The 20,412-nt window shown below is 40.2% G+C and overlaps 2 protein-coding genes across 2 annotated transcripts; both read right to left on the bottom strand.

Annotated features, from left to right (window-relative positions):
• Positions 1-20: 20 nt before the first annotated feature.
• On the bottom strand, positions 21-11,320 carry LOC119491708 (extracellular calcium-sensing receptor-like). Its single transcript, XM_037775908.1, has 8 exons — positions 11,277-11,320; positions 9,890-10,184; positions 9,501-9,790; positions 8,885-9,180; positions 7,869-8,074; positions 7,537-7,758; positions 1,121-1,244; positions 21-1,038 (listed from the first exon to the last, which is right to left on the bottom strand). The coding sequence occupies exons 1-8, from the start codon at positions 11,303-11,305 to the stop codon at positions 134-136; spliced, it is 2,367 nt and encodes a 788-aa protein (XP_037631836.1). The 5' UTR covers positions 11,306-11,320; the 3' UTR covers positions 21-133.
• An 838-nt stretch (positions 11,321-12,158) lies between these two features.
• On the bottom strand, positions 12,159-19,840 carry LOC119491907 (extracellular calcium-sensing receptor-like). The gene is made up of 8 exons (XM_037776171.1): positions 19,797-19,840; positions 19,048-19,342; positions 18,659-18,948; positions 18,053-18,348; positions 17,018-17,220; positions 16,688-16,909; positions 13,166-13,289; positions 12,159-13,087 (listed from the first exon to the last, which is right to left on the bottom strand). Exons 1-8 carry the CDS (start codon positions 19,823-19,825, stop codon positions 12,183-12,185), a joined length of 2,364 nt encoding a protein of 787 aa, XP_037632099.1. The 5' UTR covers positions 19,826-19,840; the 3' UTR covers positions 12,159-12,182.
• Positions 19,841-20,412: the final 572 nt, after the last annotated feature.

The following is a 20,412-nucleotide window of genomic DNA, read 5'->3' as shown; positions in this document are numbered from 1 at the left end:
ATAGCACATTAAAAGGACATTCACAAAATGGCATAATGACTAAATAATAATACATTAAAAATATTTAACTTTAAATGTAAGTATTTAAATCAACAAGCTTTATACTCTCAATTTTTCACAAATGTCACATGTTTTAGAATTGATTTTTGTTCATTAAATGTTTCTTGGTGTTCTTCTCTGGCTTAAACAAAATGATGAAACACTTTGGAGCAAATATACACAGTATTAGACCAAAACTGGAGGCCAAAATAGCAAATATCTCCACAGCCACAGTGAACTTCCCAGGAGAGCTGACATACGCTGGGATAAAGGTGATCCAGACTGCACAGAATATCAGCATGCTGAAGGTGATCAGCTTGGCTTCATTAAAATTGTCAGGTAGTTTCCGGGCTAGGACAGCTATCACAAAGCAAAAGACAGCCAGTAGGCCGATGTACCCGAGCACAGCCCAGAACCCAATAGCTGAGCCTAATGCACACTCTAGGATGATTCTCTCCTTGTATGTGGTTAGGTTTTTCTTTGGAAAAGGAGGACTAAGAACCAACCAAATAGTACATATTAAAACTTGAATGAACGTGAAAGATACTACAGTCATTCTTTGCTGTGGAGGACCAAACCATTTCATGACATTACTACCTGGGAGTGTAGCTTTGAAGGCCATTAATACTACTATTGTTTTTCCGAGAACACAAGACATACAGAGGACGAAGGTGATCCCAAACGCTGTGTGGCGCAGCATGCAGGACCACTCAGAGGGTGCTCCAATGAAAGTTAATGAACATAAGAAACATAGAGTCAGGGAGAAGAGCAGCAGGAAGCTCAGCTCAGAGTTGTTGGCCCTGACAATCGGGGATGTCCTGTGATGATAAAACACAGCCGCTGTTATAATGGCAAGAAAGGCGCCACCGACTGAGAATGCAGCCAAGATGATTCCTAGGACCTCGTTGAAGGAAAGAAACTCTACAGGCTTGGGGAGACATGTGTCTCTCTCTGCATTAGTCCAGAACTCCTTGGGGCAAGGGAAACAATCAGGGGAATCTGAAAAAAAATAAACAAAAAGGGCTTTTAGCTGTCATATTCAATGTAGTAGATATACTTTAGAAAAAAAATAAAAAAATACCTGTAGCATTGCTAATCTCTCCCTCAGGACACAGTATACAGTCATAACAGCAGATGGGTTTTCCTTTCTGCAGCACTTTACGAGTTCCTGGAGGACAGCTATCAGTACACACTGACACAGGCACCTGGCACATAGATACAAACAAAGTCACATATTCAGGTGTGCTCTGAAACTCTGAGGTTTAAAGGAGAGGTTCACATGTTTTCAAGTCTGTCTTAAAACAATACTCATATGCCAATATGTGTACTGAAAGTTGTATTGGTAACTGTAACCATTCCTCCTGTCCATACTAGTTGTGAGAAATCCCCTCTTAAAGCCATTTGACAAATCAAGTGGTTATCTTCCAAAGTTAAGCCCAATACACACTGGGGGCTTGACGAATAAACGTCACAAAAATACTCATCTGTGAATATTATATATCAAGGTATTTTATTGTAAAAGGTAAGACTGGTAGGTGTTAGAGCCATTTGTTCAGTAGAGAAATAACTGTGGATAATTTATATTTTGTTTTATTTGCTTGAGATAAGTAGCTCTGTAGTTTCATTGCAGTGTGCTCAATAAGGACCAATTGTGACTGCAGCCAGCCATCTTTGTATTTGAAGACCTCAGAAAGATTTTCAGTAAACGGTTGAAACGAAGATCATGGACTACAGAGTTTTATTGAAACACGCTTCAACTACATGCTTGGACTCTATAGTTTAAGTGGGCATTTTCAAGAAATAGACGGAGCCACACTTACATTAGTCAAAGTCTATCGCTCGTTAAGGAAACAAAGTATATGTATCCCTTGTAAAGAGACGTGGATTATGGACATAATTCTTCACGTAACAAGGATATAAGAGCCACGTTGATTTTCATCGCTGTGCACTAAAGGAAAGTGAGTACAAGAGGATTTCAGTTTACAATGTCCTTACCTTCAGGAGCCATGTTTAATTAAGCCTCAAACCGTTTTGCAACTAAGCTGCAGTTGTCATTCTTTGGAGTGCACATATTAAAACTCTTGAAAACGTCTGTGAACATATTGTAGAAGAGTGAGAAGCTGTCGTTTTGAAGAAAACAAGTCAGTTTTGTGTGCATTAAACCTTGGCAAGAGTGACACCGTAGAGAATAGAAGTTGCAGACAACGGCCAGAAGAGGGAGCCAAAGCCCACAGTTAAGGCTGTGGAAGAAAAACTAAACAGGCTTAAGAATGAGAGAAAAGGCAAGCTTCCGCATCTCACACGTAAAAGGAGGGAGATTGAAACCCTCAAGAAAGATAAAGTTAATGCTGAAGTAATTAAAGATGAAGAATTATTTATCTTTTGGAAGTTCTTTAGAGTATTTAAAGATCTTAATGCAGAAATATTAACTCTTCTCGAAGATGAAGATAAAGATAAAGAAGAGGAGCAGTGTAACTGGTACATGCCCAAATGTGTGGACTTTGAGAACTTTGTTCAGGAAACAGAGGATTGGATTGAAAATATTAAGAGACATTGATGATTGACATGATGATGGCAACAATTATGAGGATGATGATGACATAAGGCCAAGTGATAGCATCTCAGAGGTCATCAGTCGTATATCCAAGAGAAGCTCTGTGCTTAGCCATGCGTCACAAGCATCCAGTGCAAGTTCTGCTCGTTTGAAGCTGCAGGCAGAGCGGGAAGAGCTGTTAGCACGTGCTGCCTTTTTAAAGAAACGACAAGACATTGAGATGGAAGAGACACGCTTAAAGGCGCACAAAGAGCAGGTGGAGCTAGATGCCAAGATTGCTGCATCAGATGCCAAGATAAAGGTGTATGCAGATTATGAAGATGGTCAAGATGGCATGAATGAATATTACGAGTCAAAAAGCAAGTACAGAACGAGTTTGAAGGACACTTATGTTAAAGATGAAGATAGTGAGACACAAGCAAGTTTTGCAGCACCTGTAGGCACAAAGCACCCAGCTCAGACTGTCAATGTTCATCACAGAGCTTCACCTCATAAAGCAGCCAGTTCAACAGTACCCCCTCCTCAGAGAGCAGCTAGTTCAACAGTGCCTCCAGACCCTTCACAGCAAGCAGGTTCCTCTGATGGCATCTCCAAAATAATGCAGCGCCAAAATGAGTTAACAGAAATGCTAGTCAAGCAGCAAAACATGTCACAACTCCCACAGAGAGATGTTTCATCTTTCTCAGGAGATCCACTCAGCTACCATTCGTTTATAAGGGCATTCGAACAGACTATTGAGAACAAGACTGCTAGTGCACAGGATAGGTTGTTCTACCTGCAGCAGTTCACAAGTGGAGAACCTCTTAACCTTGTTCGTAGTTGTGAACGCATGTGGCCAGATGAAGGTTACAGAGAAGCTAAGAGGCTCCTTCAACAACAGTATGGAGATGAGCTGCGAATCACCACAGCCTTGATAAATAAAGCTCTTGAATGGCCTCAGATAAAATCTGAAGACCGGAAAGCATTAAATGCATATGCTTTGTTCCAGATAGGATGTTGAAACACCATGAGCGACGTGGATTACATGGATGAGATGGACAACCCTAGCAATATGAAGACATCTCAAAACTCCCCTTCAAACTAAAAGAATGGTGGAGAAATCGAGCATATGAAATCCAAACAAAAACAGGAAGAAGAACCAGGTTTTCTGACCTGGTGGATTTCATCAACTGGCAAGCAAAGGTTAGCAACGACCCACTTTTCGGAGATATTTTGGATGTCAGCGTAGAAGGAAAGGGGAAGCCTAAGATAAAAATTAAGAAAAGTAACCCGAAGAGTATCAGTTTTGCTACAAGTGTCTCTCCGGCTGGAAGACACAGTGGTGCTCAACAACCACAAGAAAAGAAGTATGGTTCAGCCAAACTCTCTGATGTTTTCCAAAAACCCTGCATTTACTGTCATAAAAGCCACACCTTGGAGTTTTGTGAGAAGATAAAAGAACAGACTCCCAGAGACCGAATCTAATTCTTAACATCACAAGGACCCTGTTTTGGATGCCTCACACAAGGTCACATGAGTAAAGATTGTCATAAGAGAATGCAATGCCAGGAGTGTTCAGGAAAACACCCAAGTATTTTGCATGTCGTGAACGAAGTCCCAGTTCTGTGGGAAAGGGATGAAAATAGGAATACAGAAATCACTAATGAGGTCACCAGCGCCTTCGTAGGAGCAGAACATGAAAGCAGCAGAGACACTGGGGCAGGTAATGGAGAAAATATCCTTTCAATAGTACCAGTGAAAGTAAAGTCCAAAAGAAGTGACAAGGTGATCCAGGTCTATGCGTTTTTAGACCAAGGAAGCACAGCAACCTTCTGTACCGATGAGGTCATGCAGCAGCTTAACCTACAAGGAAGGAAAGCGGAACTCTTACTCACTACTATGGGATCAGAAAAGAAGGTGAGCACTCACGTCACAAGCCTCAAAAGGAAGTTTCACAGGAATCCTGACTTCCACAAGGAGTACAATGTGTTTATGAGAGATCTGCTGGAAAAGGGATATGCCAAAAGGGTACCTGAAGAGCAGCTAGACAGCCATGGTGGGAGAGTATGGTTTATTCCCCACCACGGAGTATACCATCCAAAAAAGAAGAAATTAAGAGTTGTTTTCAACTTTACGGCATCGTATCGAGGAGTATCACTAAAAAATCAACTCCTCCAAGGCCCCGACCTAACAAACACTCTTGTTGGAGTTCTGACAAGGTTCAGGAAGGAAACAATAGGCATGATGGCAGACATCAAATCCATGTTTTACCAAGTAAGAGTGCCTGAAAAGGATTCAGATCTGTTGCGGTTCCTGTGGTGGCCAGATGGCAACCTGAACTCAGAACCAGCAGAGTACAGAATGTGCTTGCAACTGTTTGGAGCAACTTCCTCCCCTAGCTGCGCCTCATTTGCACTGCGAAGGACAGCTGAAGACGGAAAGGCGAGGAATGCACCTGAAGCTGTTGAGACTATCTTAAACACCTTTTACGTTGACTACTGCCTGAGCTCAGTGTCTGCCGACGAGCATGCTGTTGCTCTTGCTAAGGACTTGATGACATTATGCCGCAGTGGAGGATTCCGTTTGACCAAATGGACAAGCAACTCATGCAACTCGCATTGCTAATGTCGATCCCAGAAGAAGACAGAGCTTCAGAGATTAAAGATCTCGACCTTGACAATGTCCAGTTACCCATGGAAAGGGTGTTAGGTGTCCAATGGTGCACAAACTCTGACACCTTTAAGCTCAAAATTGAAGTACAGGAAAAGCCATGCACCAGGAGAGGGATCCTGTCAGTTATACACTCAGATTATGACCCGCTGGGATTTCTGGAACCTTTCATCCTACCTGCCAAGCTCCTTCTAAGAGAACTTTGCAAAGAGAAAAAGGCATGGGATGAAGAAGTGTCTGAAGAACAAGCAAAAATATGGAAAAAGTGGTTGGTAGGCTTGTAAAAGCTGTCATCTTTTGGTGTCAAAAGGTGTATTAAGCCCCCAGGATCTGGTGACATCAAGTCAGTGCAACTACACCATTTTTCTGATGCCAGCAACGATGGTTACGGCGCAGTATCATACCTACTGCTGACCAACGAAGAGAACCAGAAGGTCACTTCATTCCTGATGGGAAAGTTGAGAGTGGCACCACTCAAGCTGGTCACCGTTCCCAGGATGGAATTGACAGCAGCGGTAATAGCTGTGAAAATGGATAAGATGCTTCAACATGAGCTGCAGTTGCAGCTGGATGAATACATTTTTTGGACAGACAGTGTCACAGTGCTTAGTATATCGAAAACAATACTGCTCAATATAAGACATTTGTGGCTAACAGAGTCTCATTCATTAAAGAAGCTAAAAAAGCCTTCTCAGTGGAAATTCGTGAACACGGCAGACAACCCTGCAGATCAGGCTTCAAGAGGATTAAGTGCTGAGAGTGCTGCTACGGAGCAACAACTGGATACAGGGACCAGAATTCCTGTTAAGACCAAAGTGTGAATGTCGAGAACGCCCAGACCAGTCCAGCAACTCTACAGAAGAAGACTCAGAGGTCAAAAGACACAGCCAAATATCACCCCAGGTATCTTTTCAAAGGATGATCTATATGTTTGTCGCCGCTGGAGACAAATTCAGTATATGGCGGATCTATTATGGCGCAGCTGGACTCAGGAGTACCTGCCTTTCCTGCAGGAAGGACAAGAATGGAGCACAACAAGAAGGAATTTCAACCTCGGAGACGTTGTTCTCAGCGTAGACTCCGCCGCACCACGAAATTCTTGGCTAATGGGAAAAATTGTCAAGATAATGCCAGACAGTCCGCAGTGTCTGTGTTCAGATGAAGACAAGCACATTGGAGAGACCCATTACGAAGATATACCTCTTGGAGGAGGCATTGTGAAGATCAAAAGAGACTGAATAAGTTAAAAAACATTTATCTGTTTAGGTTAAAGCAAATATGTATCTTTAAAACCTGGAAGAAAGATTTATAGCTTGTTTTATAAAGTAGACAATGTCTCTAAGAGTTTATATTTGATAATTGATATACTAACAGCCTAGTCAATTAGGGGCAGGTTATGTAAGAGCCATTTGTTCAGTAGAGAAATAACTGTGGATAATTTACATTTTGTTTTATTTGCTTGAGATAAGTAGCTCTGTAGTTTCATTGCAGTGTGCTCAATAAGGACCAATTGTGACTGCAGCCAGCCCTGTCTACCGATTGGGTAGAAGCTAAATTGTGCTGCATGTGTTCGTTAAACGATTCAGTTGAAGCTATGGAGCCTGGAGAGCACACTAGTCTTTGACCGTGCTTAATACACCTGTTCTTACCTTTTTTACTGATTATGCTTTTGATATTTTGTTACCATTTTTGTATTTAAAGACCTCAAAAAGATTTTCAGTAAACGGTTAAAACAAGAACATGGACTACGGAGTTTTATTGAAACACGCGTCAACTACATGCATGGACTCTATAGCTTAAGTGGGCATTTTCAAGAAATAGACGGAGCCACACTTACAGTAGGAGTGGATCTAATTTAAGCTGCCTTTGTCAAGGTTGAAAAGAGTAATAAAGTTTACCGTTTTGGTTCGGACTACGGAGCCTCTCCGTTGTTGTATCATAAATATAGGCGCAATTCCAAATTCAAAAATTCAACCTCATTACGTGAATAATTACCTTGCTTTTTGTTGCATTCTGTAATAAAATATAAAAATATATTGGCGTGCGTATGATAGCATCAATTGCTTATAGAACTATGGTTACTATTTTGTAAACTTTGTTACTATCCCTGTGAAGCAGCTCAGCAGAGGAACAGTTTTTTGAAAAATATAAATTGGGGATTTCATACTGAAAACACCAACTTTGGCAAGGATCTCTTCACAGTCAGTATGGATAACAGGGACCAAAACCACATATAATACCCTTTAAGATCATCAAATTTGAATGTGTTAAATTATTGCTATTGGGCTCCTTACTTGTGTGCCACCCTCCACCCAGGTGAGGTTCCTGTTTATACGGAACTCCTGGCCCACCGGCAGTGATGCATCGTAGTGCCCTACTGTCACCATCTCAATGCTGCCACTTTCAGTTTTTTGCCAGTTAACCAGCTCGTATGTGGCCACAGGATCCCCGTTGGCATCAAATGACACATCATAACCATTTTGGGAAAAATTGACTTTCTTCATCTGCGTCAGAACCTGTGAGGATGAAGTAAAAGTAAAAGAAATTAAATCATACTTTTTTAATCAATATTTAATTTCATAGTTTAAAAATGAGATCGGGGTGTTACGTATTTGTTTCAACTGACCTCTTTGGACTCAATCCTGGCAAATTTGTCACACTGAGTTATAGAATTTGTTTCCTGACACACTGCATTATGAATGGCATGTGCTATTGCATACACAGCCTTGTACACCATGTTAGTGATTCTGAGCTGAGATGTGTCAGTGTACGGGCTCTGGATCGTCTCTATGTCTTCAGTTCCGTCACACACACTCTTGTCTGAGGCTGCGCCTAAAAACACACAGAGACAGAGGCAGGTGTTTTTTAGCCATGACTATGATATCATCATACTTTCTTGTGTTATTGTTATTTTTTGTTTTACTTAACCTGCCAAGAGTGTCTAGTACAAACTCTATCTGTGTTGTTTTAATTTATTTATAAAACATGCTTGTTTTACATTATATTTCAATGCACTTTTTTGCAGACATGTCTTTATCTGTTATTTTTAAATAGTTGCTATTTCAGTTTATATCTGGACCTATGTTTTTGTATCTAAATGTATACCAGCTCACGTTAACACAAATGAGTCATCAGACAATTAGTCACATTATTAAAAGGCAAAAGGGCTTTACCTTTAATTAAACAAATAAATGATCTTGAATCACTGTCAGTACAACAGCCTTATTAGAACTATACCCTACTTACATATACAATGTAACTGATACATGCTAGTAAGTACAATGTTTAATCATTATTTAGCTTGGTGGTCTAGAGACTGTCTATACACTGTGTGCTTGTGTTCAGGGCTTCAGTGTTGACATTGTAAAACTACTGCAACCACATTCGGACAAAATCTACTCCAAGACAGCAGAGTGCATAAACTTGACCTGACAGTTCCTCATATCAAGTGAGATTACTCATAGAGATGCACCACATGTGCACTTCATCTTTGTTCTATAACATAAATGTCCCTTTCAATTAAAATCTGGGATTTGGTTTAAAAGCTGCTATTGCTCCACTCAGACAATCAGAAGAACACAACACACACAAGGATTCAACTGTGAGTGTCACATGTGTTAAAAATAAGCACAACTTTCTCACTTGTTCCCAGCCTGCAGTTGAATGTATCCTCCCAGAACTCAGTAAGCACCGGAGAGGCAGCCATTTTAGGGGGAGAGAGATCCAGCAGGAAGTCTCTCAGACCTGGGATGACAGATTGCTCAATGCCAAATCCGATGGCTCCAGCACAGAAGCTAAACCTCAGCAAGTCTGGGTCGGTTACCCAGGCCTCACTGCCTATCCACTGGCGAGGTGGAGAATGCTCGAGTGACAGCTCCTCCAGCAAAATCCTCATGTCTCCAGCGGATGAAAATGCCACAACGACCGTAGCAGTTGACCTAGAGAGATGTGTGATAGTGCAATGTATTATACCAACATAAATGCACAAATAAAGTGTTTAAATATGTATCCAGATAGTTGAAATAAACAAACATGAGAGATATTCGTGTTTGGCCTCACTGACTCTATTTTTTAGAACAATAGGCCTATAGTAATTAATATGAGATACATAAACATGATGAAAAAAAGATATTCCAATTTGCAACTTAGATAAGAAAATAATCTTCTGTGTTATATTTGACTAAACATTGTTGTAGTTTTGTGTGCAGCAGGTCAGTGTCAGCACAGTGAACAAAAGCACAATCAGTGATGTAGAAACCTGCGGATAACGTCAGCTACCCTCTGGATCCTGCTACGTTGATTGGTCCGATAGAAAGATTCAGAGTACTCCACACAGATCCCCTCTTTGTGCGCTGCATCCAGGAAAGACGCCATGCCATTGTTGCCATAGTCCGAATCTGACCGGACAGCACCTATCCAAGTCCAGCCAAAGTGTTTTACCAGCTTGGCCAGCGCGTCAGCCTGGAACTGGTCACTGGGGATTGTTCTGAAGAAACTTGGGTACTGTTGCTTATCGGACAGGCATGCACAAGTGGCAAAGTGGCTCACCTAAAGGAAAACAACATTGTAATTATTTAACGGGAAGACATAAAACAGCACTTCTCTATATTAAACACATATAGTTTGCCAGAAATGCAAAACATTTACTTGAGGGATGTTGAAGGGCCCGATGATGCGCGACATGCTGATGGATGGCGTGGACCCAGACTCACCAACGATAGCCATCACCATACCAGATTGCGAGCAGTTGTCGCCGGTGTAAAACACCGGGTCCAGGCCGCTCGAAAGCTGGAATGCCACGTGCACAGCCACGGGCACCGAGGCGCAGGAGTCGTATATCTGATAACCGAGCTTGATGCCCGGCAGCAGCTCGGTGCTGTTGTTAATCTCCTCGATGGCGAAGACCATTGCACGTGAGGAGCGCAGTTCACGGGACTTTATGCTGCACACATGAGGACAATTCACAATTTTAACAGAAAGTCATAAAATGGGAGATCTGAACTAAAGACATTTTTTTCTTAGCACTGTCGCATCTACTGCATGCTGGGGGATCTCTTGTTGGGTCTCTAAATTATAGAGTACAGTCTAGACCTGCTATATACAGTATGAAAAGTGTCTTGAGTTAAATTCTTTTAAGATTGACGTGATATAAAAATGAATTGAATTGAATTGAACAACACAATTCATAACACAGAAATAGATATCAATCCAACATTCACAATAGTCTTAATACCTGGATTAACAACAGTCAACTAAATCTAAACATTTAATACTGTTAAATGTGTATAAATTAGTATTTCCGGTTAAGAAATACAAAACAAAATTGTCTTTTTTATATAGAAGGCTATACTATTCTGTAATATTTTTGATTACAATACCTGCCGGGAGTTTATGCTGCACACATGAGGACAATTCACAATTTTAACAGAAATTCATAAAATGGGAGAACTGAACTAAAGACATTTTTTCCTTATCACTGTCGCACCTTGTGCATGTTGGGGGGTCTCTTGTTGGGTCTCTAAATTATAGAGTACAGTCTAGATCTGCTATATACAGTATGGAAAGCTTCTTGAGTTAAAATCTGTTAAGATTGACGTGATATAAAAATAAATTGAATTGAATTGAACAAGAAAATTCATAACACAGAATTAGATATCAATCCAACATTCACAATAGTCTTAACGCCTGGATTAACAACAGTCAACTAAATCTAAACATTTAACACTGTTAAATGTGTATAAATTAGTATATTCAGTTAAGAAATGCAAAAAAAATAGTCTTTTTCATATAGAGGGGTATACTATTCTGTAGTATTTTTGAATACAATACCTGCAATATGTATGGTTAAATAGAGATTTGGCACTTAATGTAAAAAAAGAAAGTAAAAAAGTATATATATATATATATATATATATATATATGTGTTAGCAATATTACACAAAAGCTTTGCAACGTAAGCACATCATACATCAAAACACTTATTTCACCACACAGTCTAACTTCCTCTCATCCTCCACTTCTCCGTCTTACTAACCTCCCTTTGCACCTTAGTGGCTCAGGCATGGTGGTGTAGTTATGTTTCACTGTGTGCATGTTGTAGTGTATGGCGAAAACACCACCCATTACATAGTCACCATCCATGGAGAATGCAGGTAGACGAGTGGTACCTTGGAGTTTACATTTCACAGATGAAGGCTCAGTGTTGACCCCAACCATTTGTTTCACTCCATCTCCAGAACCATTCAAGGCAAGAGCTGAGTTCAGCTCACACAAACCCAGAGACAGGATCAGGCCAATAACGAGAGCTGAGATCTCCATCCCTCAACTGTTTGCATGTGGGAATGCTGCATGTGTGTTTTCACTGGTTTATGGATTTTCAGACAAAAGCTTCCCTCCTTCTACTCTACGTCAGATTAGTGTACATCAGAGACAGGGTGCTCTTACCCAATGGTATTTGATTAACTCGTGTCCAAGTCTTTTCTATGGGCTGCATGTACAATTTAATCTGCACTAAGTGCCTATGTCTCTTTTCTCCTCTTGTAAAGTTACCATTATACACACCAATTATATTCCTAATTTTGTCACGTCTTTTTTTTTTTTTTTTTATCTTATATTACAAATATGCACCTTTAGTGGGCTGTTTGTGTGGTTTAATTCCATATTAAATAATGCTGATACAAGAATATTATTGATAATAAACATTTTATGAAAGAGAAAGATGCATTTATGTCGTGCATTTTGAGTCCATTTATTCACTTTAGTAAATATTTTCAGCTCATAATAAAATTATATGTGGAAAATAAGACAATAACACATTAAAAGGACATTCACAAAATGGCATAATGACTAATTAATAATACATTAAAGATATTTAACTTTAAATGTAAGTATTTAAATCAACAAGCTTTATACTCTAAATTTTTCACAAATGTCATATGTTTTAGGATTGATTTTTGTTCATTACATGTTTCTTGGTGTTCTTCTCTGGCTTAAACAAAATGATGAAACACTTTGGAGCAAATATACACATTATGAGTCCAAAACTGGAGGCCAGAATGGCAAATATCTCCACAGCCACAGTGAACTTCCCAGGAGAGCTGACATACGCTGGGATAAAGGTGATCCAGACTGCACAGAATATCAGCATGCTGAAGGTGATCAGCTTGGCTTCATTAAAATTGTCAGGTAGCTTCCGGGCTAGGACAGCTAACACAAAGCAAAAGACAGCCAGTAGGCCGATGTACCCGAGCACAGCCCAGAACCCAATAGCTGAGCCTAATGCACACTCCAGGATGATTCTCTCCTTGTATGTGGTTAGGTTTTTCATTGGAAAAGGAGGACTAAGAACCAACCAAATAGTACATATTAAGACTTGAATGAACGTGAAAGATACTACAGTCATTCTTTGCTGTGGAGGACCAAACCATTTCATGACATTACTACCTGGGAGTGTAGCTCTGAAGGCCATTAACACTACTATTGTTTTTCCGAGAACACAAGACATACAGAGGACGAAGGTGATCCCGAACGCTGTGTGGCGCAGCATGCAGGACCACTCAGAGGGTGCTCCAATGAAAGTTAATGAACATAAGAAACAAAGAGTCAGGGAGAAGAGCAGCAGGAAGCTCAGCTCAGAGTTGTTGGCCCTGACAATCGGGGATGTCCTGTGACGATAGAACACAGCCGCTGTTATAATGGCAAGACAGGCGCCACCAACTGAGAATGCGGCCAGGATTATTCCTAGGACCTCGTTGAAGGAAAGAAACTCTACAGGCTTGGGGAGACAAGTGTCTCTCTCTGCATTAGGCCAGAACTCCTTGGGGCAAGGGAAACAATCAGGGGAATCTGAAAAAAATTAAGAAAAAAGGGCTTTTAGCAGTCATACTGTATATTTGATATTGTTTGCATTAGGAAAAAGAATACCTGTAGCATTGCTAATCTCTCCCTCAGGACACAGTATACAATCATAACAGCAGATGGGTTTTCCTTTCTGCAGCACTTTACGAGTTCCTGGAGGACAGCTGTCAGTGCACACTGACACAGGCACCTGGCACATAAAGACACACATATTCAGGTGTGCTATGAAACTCTTAGATTTAAAGGACATGTTCACAGTTTTATTCAATTCTGTCTTAAAACAATACACTTATATCAATACGTCTATTGCATATACGTACGTTTATTGTCAACGCAACTGGTGGTTGACAAAATCGACAGTTTTTGTGTAAAAATGTGTTCCAGTGTTCAGCTGAAGCTAAAATGAGGCTTCAGCAGTCTGAATTGGACAAAACAAGTGGTTATCCAACCCATTCTCACTCCAAACTTGTCAAATACCACTCCTTGGACAATGCCTTTCGGCATTGAATACCAACTCATGGAGTCACCATTTAGCGATTGTATGAGAAGCACCGTGCTTTCAACTTACTCCAATGTAAACCCACCTGTGGTATTATTAGACGGTCACAGCAAGTGATGCAGTATAAAGTGCGCGGTAGTCCACTTAGGTTGGGTGGGAAGGTTGGTGATTGGGTCAAACAAACAAGACCTTCAACCAGCCTGTGTGAAACTGAAATTAAAAATTTACTTTTTGTCACGTCAGTCGTTACTCTCGTGACTGCTGGTGGCAAAGACAATGAACTACGCTTCTCAGGATCCTTGAGTCATGCATCCATTGAGTATCTCCACCCATGGACTCAGCTCAGTAACCATTGGCTGATGACTCATTCACACATAGTTGTGAAATTCACCGAGGACAAAACCAAAGGACAATCCTTTGTTCTTTCTCTTTATTCTCACCCTTTGGCCCTACTGGAGTTGAGCTGCTGCTCTCCCCACCTCAGCTCTGCTCTGATCTATGGCCGGTTAGGAAACAGACATAGAAACACAGAACTTTCTTGTGAGGCAGAAGACGCGAGAGCCTGCCTTTTTACCAACTAACTTCAAGCAACAACAGCAAGGAAGTTAGCACCAAGCTATCAAGCTGCTGGGAAGAAAGTACTGGAGTGACCAGCTTCCCCCAATCTGTACAACTGGATTGAGCACAGCAAAGACAACATCTTTGACTTGGAACCACAACTTCAACACAGGGAATTACCAACCTTTTCTTCCATGAATTGGTAACGTACTGGGCTTATCTTAGCATTAATAACTACACACGGCTGAGCAAGACTGTTCATCTTTGATTTCTGGAATGTACCTGTATTGATATAATTAATGTTATTCATTGAGTTTGACTGTTGTGATATTATTTGTAGTCAAGATATTTGGGTAGCTGGCTTCGCCACATCTGATGTGTTTAGTTTATGCTTCACATACACAAGGTCTTGCATGCAAACTAACCATCTTTTCTAACCCACTGCATTATCTGACACACATTAAGATCACATACATAAACTGAATTAGTTTTAAACATAAACATACACATTCAGATAATCTCATCCCCCACATCACACCCCCTTTGTCCTTCCTGAGCAAATGTGCTCCGAAGAACAAAGAGGCCATGTGGTAACATGTTGGCGGCCATCTTTGATCCGGCCATCTTTGTAGTTTTACAGTGCTCGCCATTTTGTCTGTAGGCACATGCAGACATCTTGAGACAAGAAGCCAGCCATCTTGTCTCTCTCCCTCTCTCTCTCTCTCTCTCTCTCTCTCACACACACACACACACATGCTCACACACTGTGTTAGATTTGTTTTGTTTAGTTATTTAGTTAGATTAATATTGTGTTTTAAACCTTTATTATCTTGTAAATAAATGTTTGTGGAATATACATGCTGGTCTGTTTAATGTTGTACAAGAGTGAATAATGCCAACCTCTGCTATGTCAAGAACTCCAATATCCTTCAACCTTTAATATCTATTTTGGTTATAGTTATTAATTTAATTATTAATCAAAGTTTCATATTGATAGTTTAGTATATGTAATGAGACTATATTAACGTTTTGGTTATTGGTCCCTGATTCCAGGGCGGTGCCCCATTTATTATTAATGTTTATTGATAATTTGTATTAATACTAATAATTCTATTGATATTATTAATTTATTCGCTAATAACCAAACCTGTTCCTACCAAATCCCTACACCGTCAAATAGAGGTTTCTTGGTCTTCACGGGTAACTATGTGTCCTCATCTGCTCCACTATTATATGGGTTGCTCCAGGGGTTAACCCTCGGCTCTATGCTATTCTCCCTGTTTATGCTTTCCTTGGGCCAGATAATCAGTCGCTTTGCCTGAATATCCTATCATTATTACGCAGACAACACTAAACTATATGTTTCAGTAAAACCAGATGACTTCATCAACCTAGGCACACTTTGCAACTGTTTAGCTGCTATAAAGGACTGGATGTCCCTCAACTTTCTTCAACTAAATTCTGACAAATCTGAGCTTTTCATTATTGGTCCCAAAAATACTATAAATGGCATTTTTTTCCCAGTGTATTAGTCCTCTTGTCCCCCTTTGTCAAACCTAACTCCAGGAATCTTGGCGTAAATTTGATCCTCAATTGGCTGCCAGGGAAGTTCAGGATTGGATTTAAGACTCTTTTAATCACTTATACAGTAAGGCACTCCATGGTCTAGCTCCTGCCTACATCTCCGAGCTTCTAATCCCTTACACCAGTGGTACCCGACCTGGGGTCCGTTCCTCCCTTAGGGGGGCCCTTCTTAAAGTTTGTCTTTTCTATATGAGAGTTGATCTGTCTGCTAACTGGTTGCTATATGCTTTCTGTATTCTTAAGTGGATTTTTATGTATTTTTGATTATTGTTTTATCTTGTATGCGTTTTGCGCTTTGCACTTGGTATCGCGTTTTAATTATGTTATTGTACATCACTTTGTGACCTATGTTTAAGAAGGTGCTATATAAATAAAGTTTTACTTACTTATTTAGTTACTTAGTAGCGTTACTCCCAAGAGCCACATGAATTGTTAGGCACTCGCTGGTCACATTAGTTGTTAGTCAGTGAAGTTAACATCAACCACCATCATTTCCTAACCCTACCTAAGTGTTTGTGTTGCCTAAACCAATATTTTATATATTTTTTAATTTTGAAAAGACACTATACATATAACAAGGGTATATTGACACGCTGTCCCTGACACGTCCAAAATTAAAACTAGAGGAATACCTAGAGTATCGGTATCCGATGCCAAGGGGCACTGACTAAGTGGCGGTATTTGACGTTGAGTTGGGAGTGAGAATGTGTTGTTCCAAAGTTACAGTCTTTTAATACAAATTCCCATTTTTTGTTACTATCCCTGTGTTGAGGCCCAGTAAGCGAACAATTTTGGAAAATATTAAAGGTGAATTTCATGCTGAAAATACTGTAACTATGAAAGTTATCTTCACAACCAGTATGGGCAGGAGGACAGGGACCAAAAACATATACTATACCCTTTAAGATCACCCAATTTGAATATGTTATTTCTTTAGGGCTCCTTACTTGTGTGCCACCCTCCACCCAGGTGAGGTTCCTGTTGATACGGAACTCCTGGCCCACCGGCAGTGATGCATCGTAGTGCCCTACTGTCACCATCTTAATGCTGCCACTCTCAGTTTTTTGCCAGTTAATCAGCTCGTATGTGGCCACAGGATCCCCGTTGGCATCAAATGACACATCATAACCATTTTGGGAAAAATGCACTTTCTTCAGCTGAGTAAGAACCTGTGAGGATAAAGTAAAGGAACACAGTGAGGGAGAGAAATTAAATAATGTAAAATAAAATAAATATTTTTTTTTTTTTAAAAAGGACATTGAGTTGTTTCGACTGACCTTTTTGGTATCTATCCTGGCGAATTTGTCACACTGAGTTATAGAATTTGTTTCCTGACACACTGCATTATGAATGGCATGTGCTATTGCATAAACAGCCTTGTACACCATGTTAGTGATTCGGAACTGAGATGTGGTGTACGGGCTCTGAATCACCTCTATGTTTTCAGTTCCATCACACACACTCTTGTCTGTGGCTGCACCTAAAAACACACAGAGACAGAGGCAGGGGTCTTTAGCCTTGACAACATTATCATTCTTTCTTGTGTTTATTGTTTTTTTGTTTTACTTAACCTACCAAAAGTGTCTTGTAAAGATTCATATATATATATTGTTCTAATTTATCTTGAAAACAGCTTTTTTTGTTTACATTACATTTCAAAGCACTTTTTTGCAGACATGCTTCTTTATCTATTATTTTTAAATTGTTGTTTTTTCAGTTTGTATCTGGCCCTGTTTTTTATAATTTTATATATATAAGCTCACGAAAACGCAAATCAGTCACCAGACAACTAGTCACCTTTATAAAAGGCAAAAAAGTATTTTCCTTTAATTAAATACTGACATGATGTGTTTGAAAATGTTTAAAACAAAATTATCTGAAATCACTGTGAGTATAATAGCTTAATTAGACCTACATACATACTGTAACTGATACATGATATAAAGTATAATGTTTAATCGTTATTTAGCTTGGTGGCCTGGAGACTGTCTATACACTGTGTGCTTGTGTTCAGCGCCTCAGTGTTGACATTGTAAAACTACTGCAGCCAAGTTAATACAAATCTTCTCCGAAACAGCAGAGTGCATAAACTTGACCTGACAGTTCGTCATATCAAGTGAGATTATTCACAGAGATGCACCGTGTATGCCCCTCATCTTTGTTCAATTATTTCCCTTTCAATCAAAATCTGGGATTTGGTTTAAAAGCTGCTGCTGCTGCTCCACTCAGACGATAAAAAAAAACAACACAGCACACATTAGGACTCAATTGTGAGTGTCACATGTGTTAAAAAATAAGCACAACTTTCTCACTTGTTCCCAGCCTGCAGTTGAATGTATCCTCCCAGAACTCAGTAAGCACCGGAGAGGCAGCCACTTTAGGGGGAGAGAGATCCAGCAGGAAGTCTCTCAGACCTGGGATGACGGATTGCTCAATGCCAAATCCGATGGCTCCAACACAGACCTTGAACCTCAGCATGTCTGGGTGGGTTACCCAGGATTCACTGCCTATCCACTGGCGAGGTGGAGAAGGCTCGAGCGACAGCTCCTCCAGCAGAATCCTCAGGTCTCCAGCGGATATAAATGCCACAACGACCATAGCCGTTGACCTGGAAAGATATTATAGAGTATTGTATTATGTTAATATAAACAAAATTAACATTTTTAAATATGTATCTAGATATTTGAAACAACATGTGAGAACTTTAATGTTTGGCCTCACTGACTCTATTTTTATAACATATCAGTAATACATATGAGATTAATCAATGTGATGAAAAAAAAGATACATTTCCACTTTGCAACTAAAATAAGAAAATAATCTTCCATCTAATATTTTATAGAACATTGTTGTTTTTTTTGTGTGCAGAAGGTCAGTGTCAGCACAGTGAACAAAAGCACAATCAGTGATGTAGAAACCTGCGAATAACGTCAGCTACCCTCTGGATCTTGCTACGTTGATTGGTCCAATGTAAAGATTCAGAGTACTCCACACAGATCCCCTCTTTTTGCGCTGCGTCCAGGAAAGAGGCCATGCCATTGTTGCCATAGTCCGAATCAGACCGGACAGCACCTATCCAAGTCCAGCCAAAGTGTTTTACCAGCTTGGCCAGCGCGTCAGCCTGGAACTGGTCACTGGGGATTGTTCTGAAAAAACTCGGGTACTGCTGCTTATCGGACAGGCATGCACAAGTGGCAAGATGGCTCACCTAAAGGAAAACAACAGTGTAATTATTTAACGGGCAGACAAAAAACAGCACTGCTCTATATTAAACACATATAGTTTGCCAGAAATTCAAAACATTTACTTGAGGGATGTTAAAGGGCCCGATGATGCGCGACATACTGATGGATGGTGTGGACCCAGACTCACCAACGATAGCCATCACCATACCAGATTGCGAGCAGTTGTCTCCGGTGTAAAACACCGGCTCCAGGCCGCTTGATAGCTGGAATGCCACGTGCACCACCACGGGCACCGAGGCGCACGAGTCGTAGATCTGATAACCGAGCTTGATGCCCGGCAGCAGCTCGGTGCTGTTGTTAATCTCATTGATGGCGAAGACCATTGCACGTGAGAAGCGCAGTTCACGGAGGCTTATGCTGCACACAGACACTCATGTCACTTTTTAAATTTAGGACTGCATATGATGAGGACATCAAAATTTTAACAGAGAGACATTAAACTGGATAACTGAAAAACAAAATTCAAAGCAGGATTGGATATCAATCCAACATTCACAATATTCTTAATGCCTGGATTAACAATAAATATCTAAATTAAAAATGTGAAAACTGTTAAATATGTATCTGTATTGTCAGTTAACAAACTCAAAACAAAATATACTTTTTCATAAAGTATAGTATTCTGTACTATGATTTTAAAATATAATACCAATACCATAATATATATATGGCCAAATACTGATTTGTCACTTAATGTAAAAAAAAAAAAGTACATTTTAAAATTTCTTGACTTAATTGTAAGCACATCATAGAAAATCAAAACATGTCTATCCTCACACAGTCTAACATCCTCATATCCCCTATTACCAACCTCCCTGTGCACCTTGGTGGCTCAGGCATGATGGTGTAGTTATGCTTTACTGTGTGCATGTTGTAGTGTATGGAGAAAACACCACCAATAATGAAGTCACCATCCATTGAGAACGCAGGTAGACGAGTGGTACCCTGGAGTTTACATTTCACAGATGAAGCCTCAGTGTTGAGCCCAGCGTTTTGTTTCACACCCTCCCAAGAACCATTCAAGGCAAGAGCTGAGTTCAGCTCACACAAACCCAGAGACAGGATCAGGCCAATAACGAGAGCTGAGATCTCCATCCCTCAACTGTCTGCATGTGGGAATGCTGCATGTGTGTTTTCACTGGTTTATGGATTTTCAGACAAAAGCTTGCCTCCTTCTACTCTACGTCAGATTAGTGTACATCAGAGACAGGGTGCTCTTACCCAATGGTATTTGATTAACTCATGTCCAAGTCTTTTCTGTGGGCTGCATGTACAATTTTATATGCACTAAGTACCCATGTCTTTTTTCACTTCTTGAAAAGTTACCATTATAAACACCAATTATATTCCTAATTTAGTCATGTCCTTTTTGCATTTTTTTTTAGCTTATATTACAAATGTGCACCTTTAGTGGGGTGTTTGTTTGT

This window comes from Sebastes umbrosus, chromosome 7 (genome assembly GCF_015220745.1).
Source record: "Sebastes umbrosus isolate fSebUmb1 chromosome 7, fSebUmb1.pri, whole genome shotgun sequence".
Taxonomy (NCBI): domain Eukaryota; kingdom Metazoa; phylum Chordata; class Actinopteri; order Perciformes; family Sebastidae; genus Sebastes; species Sebastes umbrosus.
Note: the sequence above shows the minus strand (reverse complement) of the source record. Positions and strands in the feature narration are given on the sequence as shown.

Excerpts from the sequence above, each read along its gene's own strand:
- LOC119491708 (XM_037775908.1), bottom strand. The coding sequence starts at position 11,305 with ATGCCTGAGCCACTAAGGTGCAAAGGGAG. Across the intron at positions 9,791-9,889 it reads GGCCCTTCAACATCCCTCAA|GTGAGCCACTTTGCCACTTG; the intron begins GTAAATGTTTTG and ends GTTTTCCTTTAG. Across the intron at positions 7,759-7,868 it reads CCAGGATTGAGTCCAAAGAG|GTTCTGACGCAGATGAAGAA; the intron begins GTCAGTTGAAAC and ends TCATCCTCACAG.
- LOC119491907 (XM_037776171.1), bottom strand. The coding sequence starts at position 19,825 with ATGCCTGAGCCACCAAGGTGCACAGGGAG. Across the intron at positions 16,910-17,017 it reads CCAGGATAGATACCAAAAAG|GTTCTTACTCAGCTGAAGAA; the intron begins GTCAGTCGAAAC and ends TTATCCTCACAG. Across the intron at positions 13,290-16,687 it reads GGGTGGAGGGTGGCACACAA|GTGCCTGTGTCAGTGTGCAC; the intron begins GTAAGGAGCCCT and ends TTTATGTGCCAG.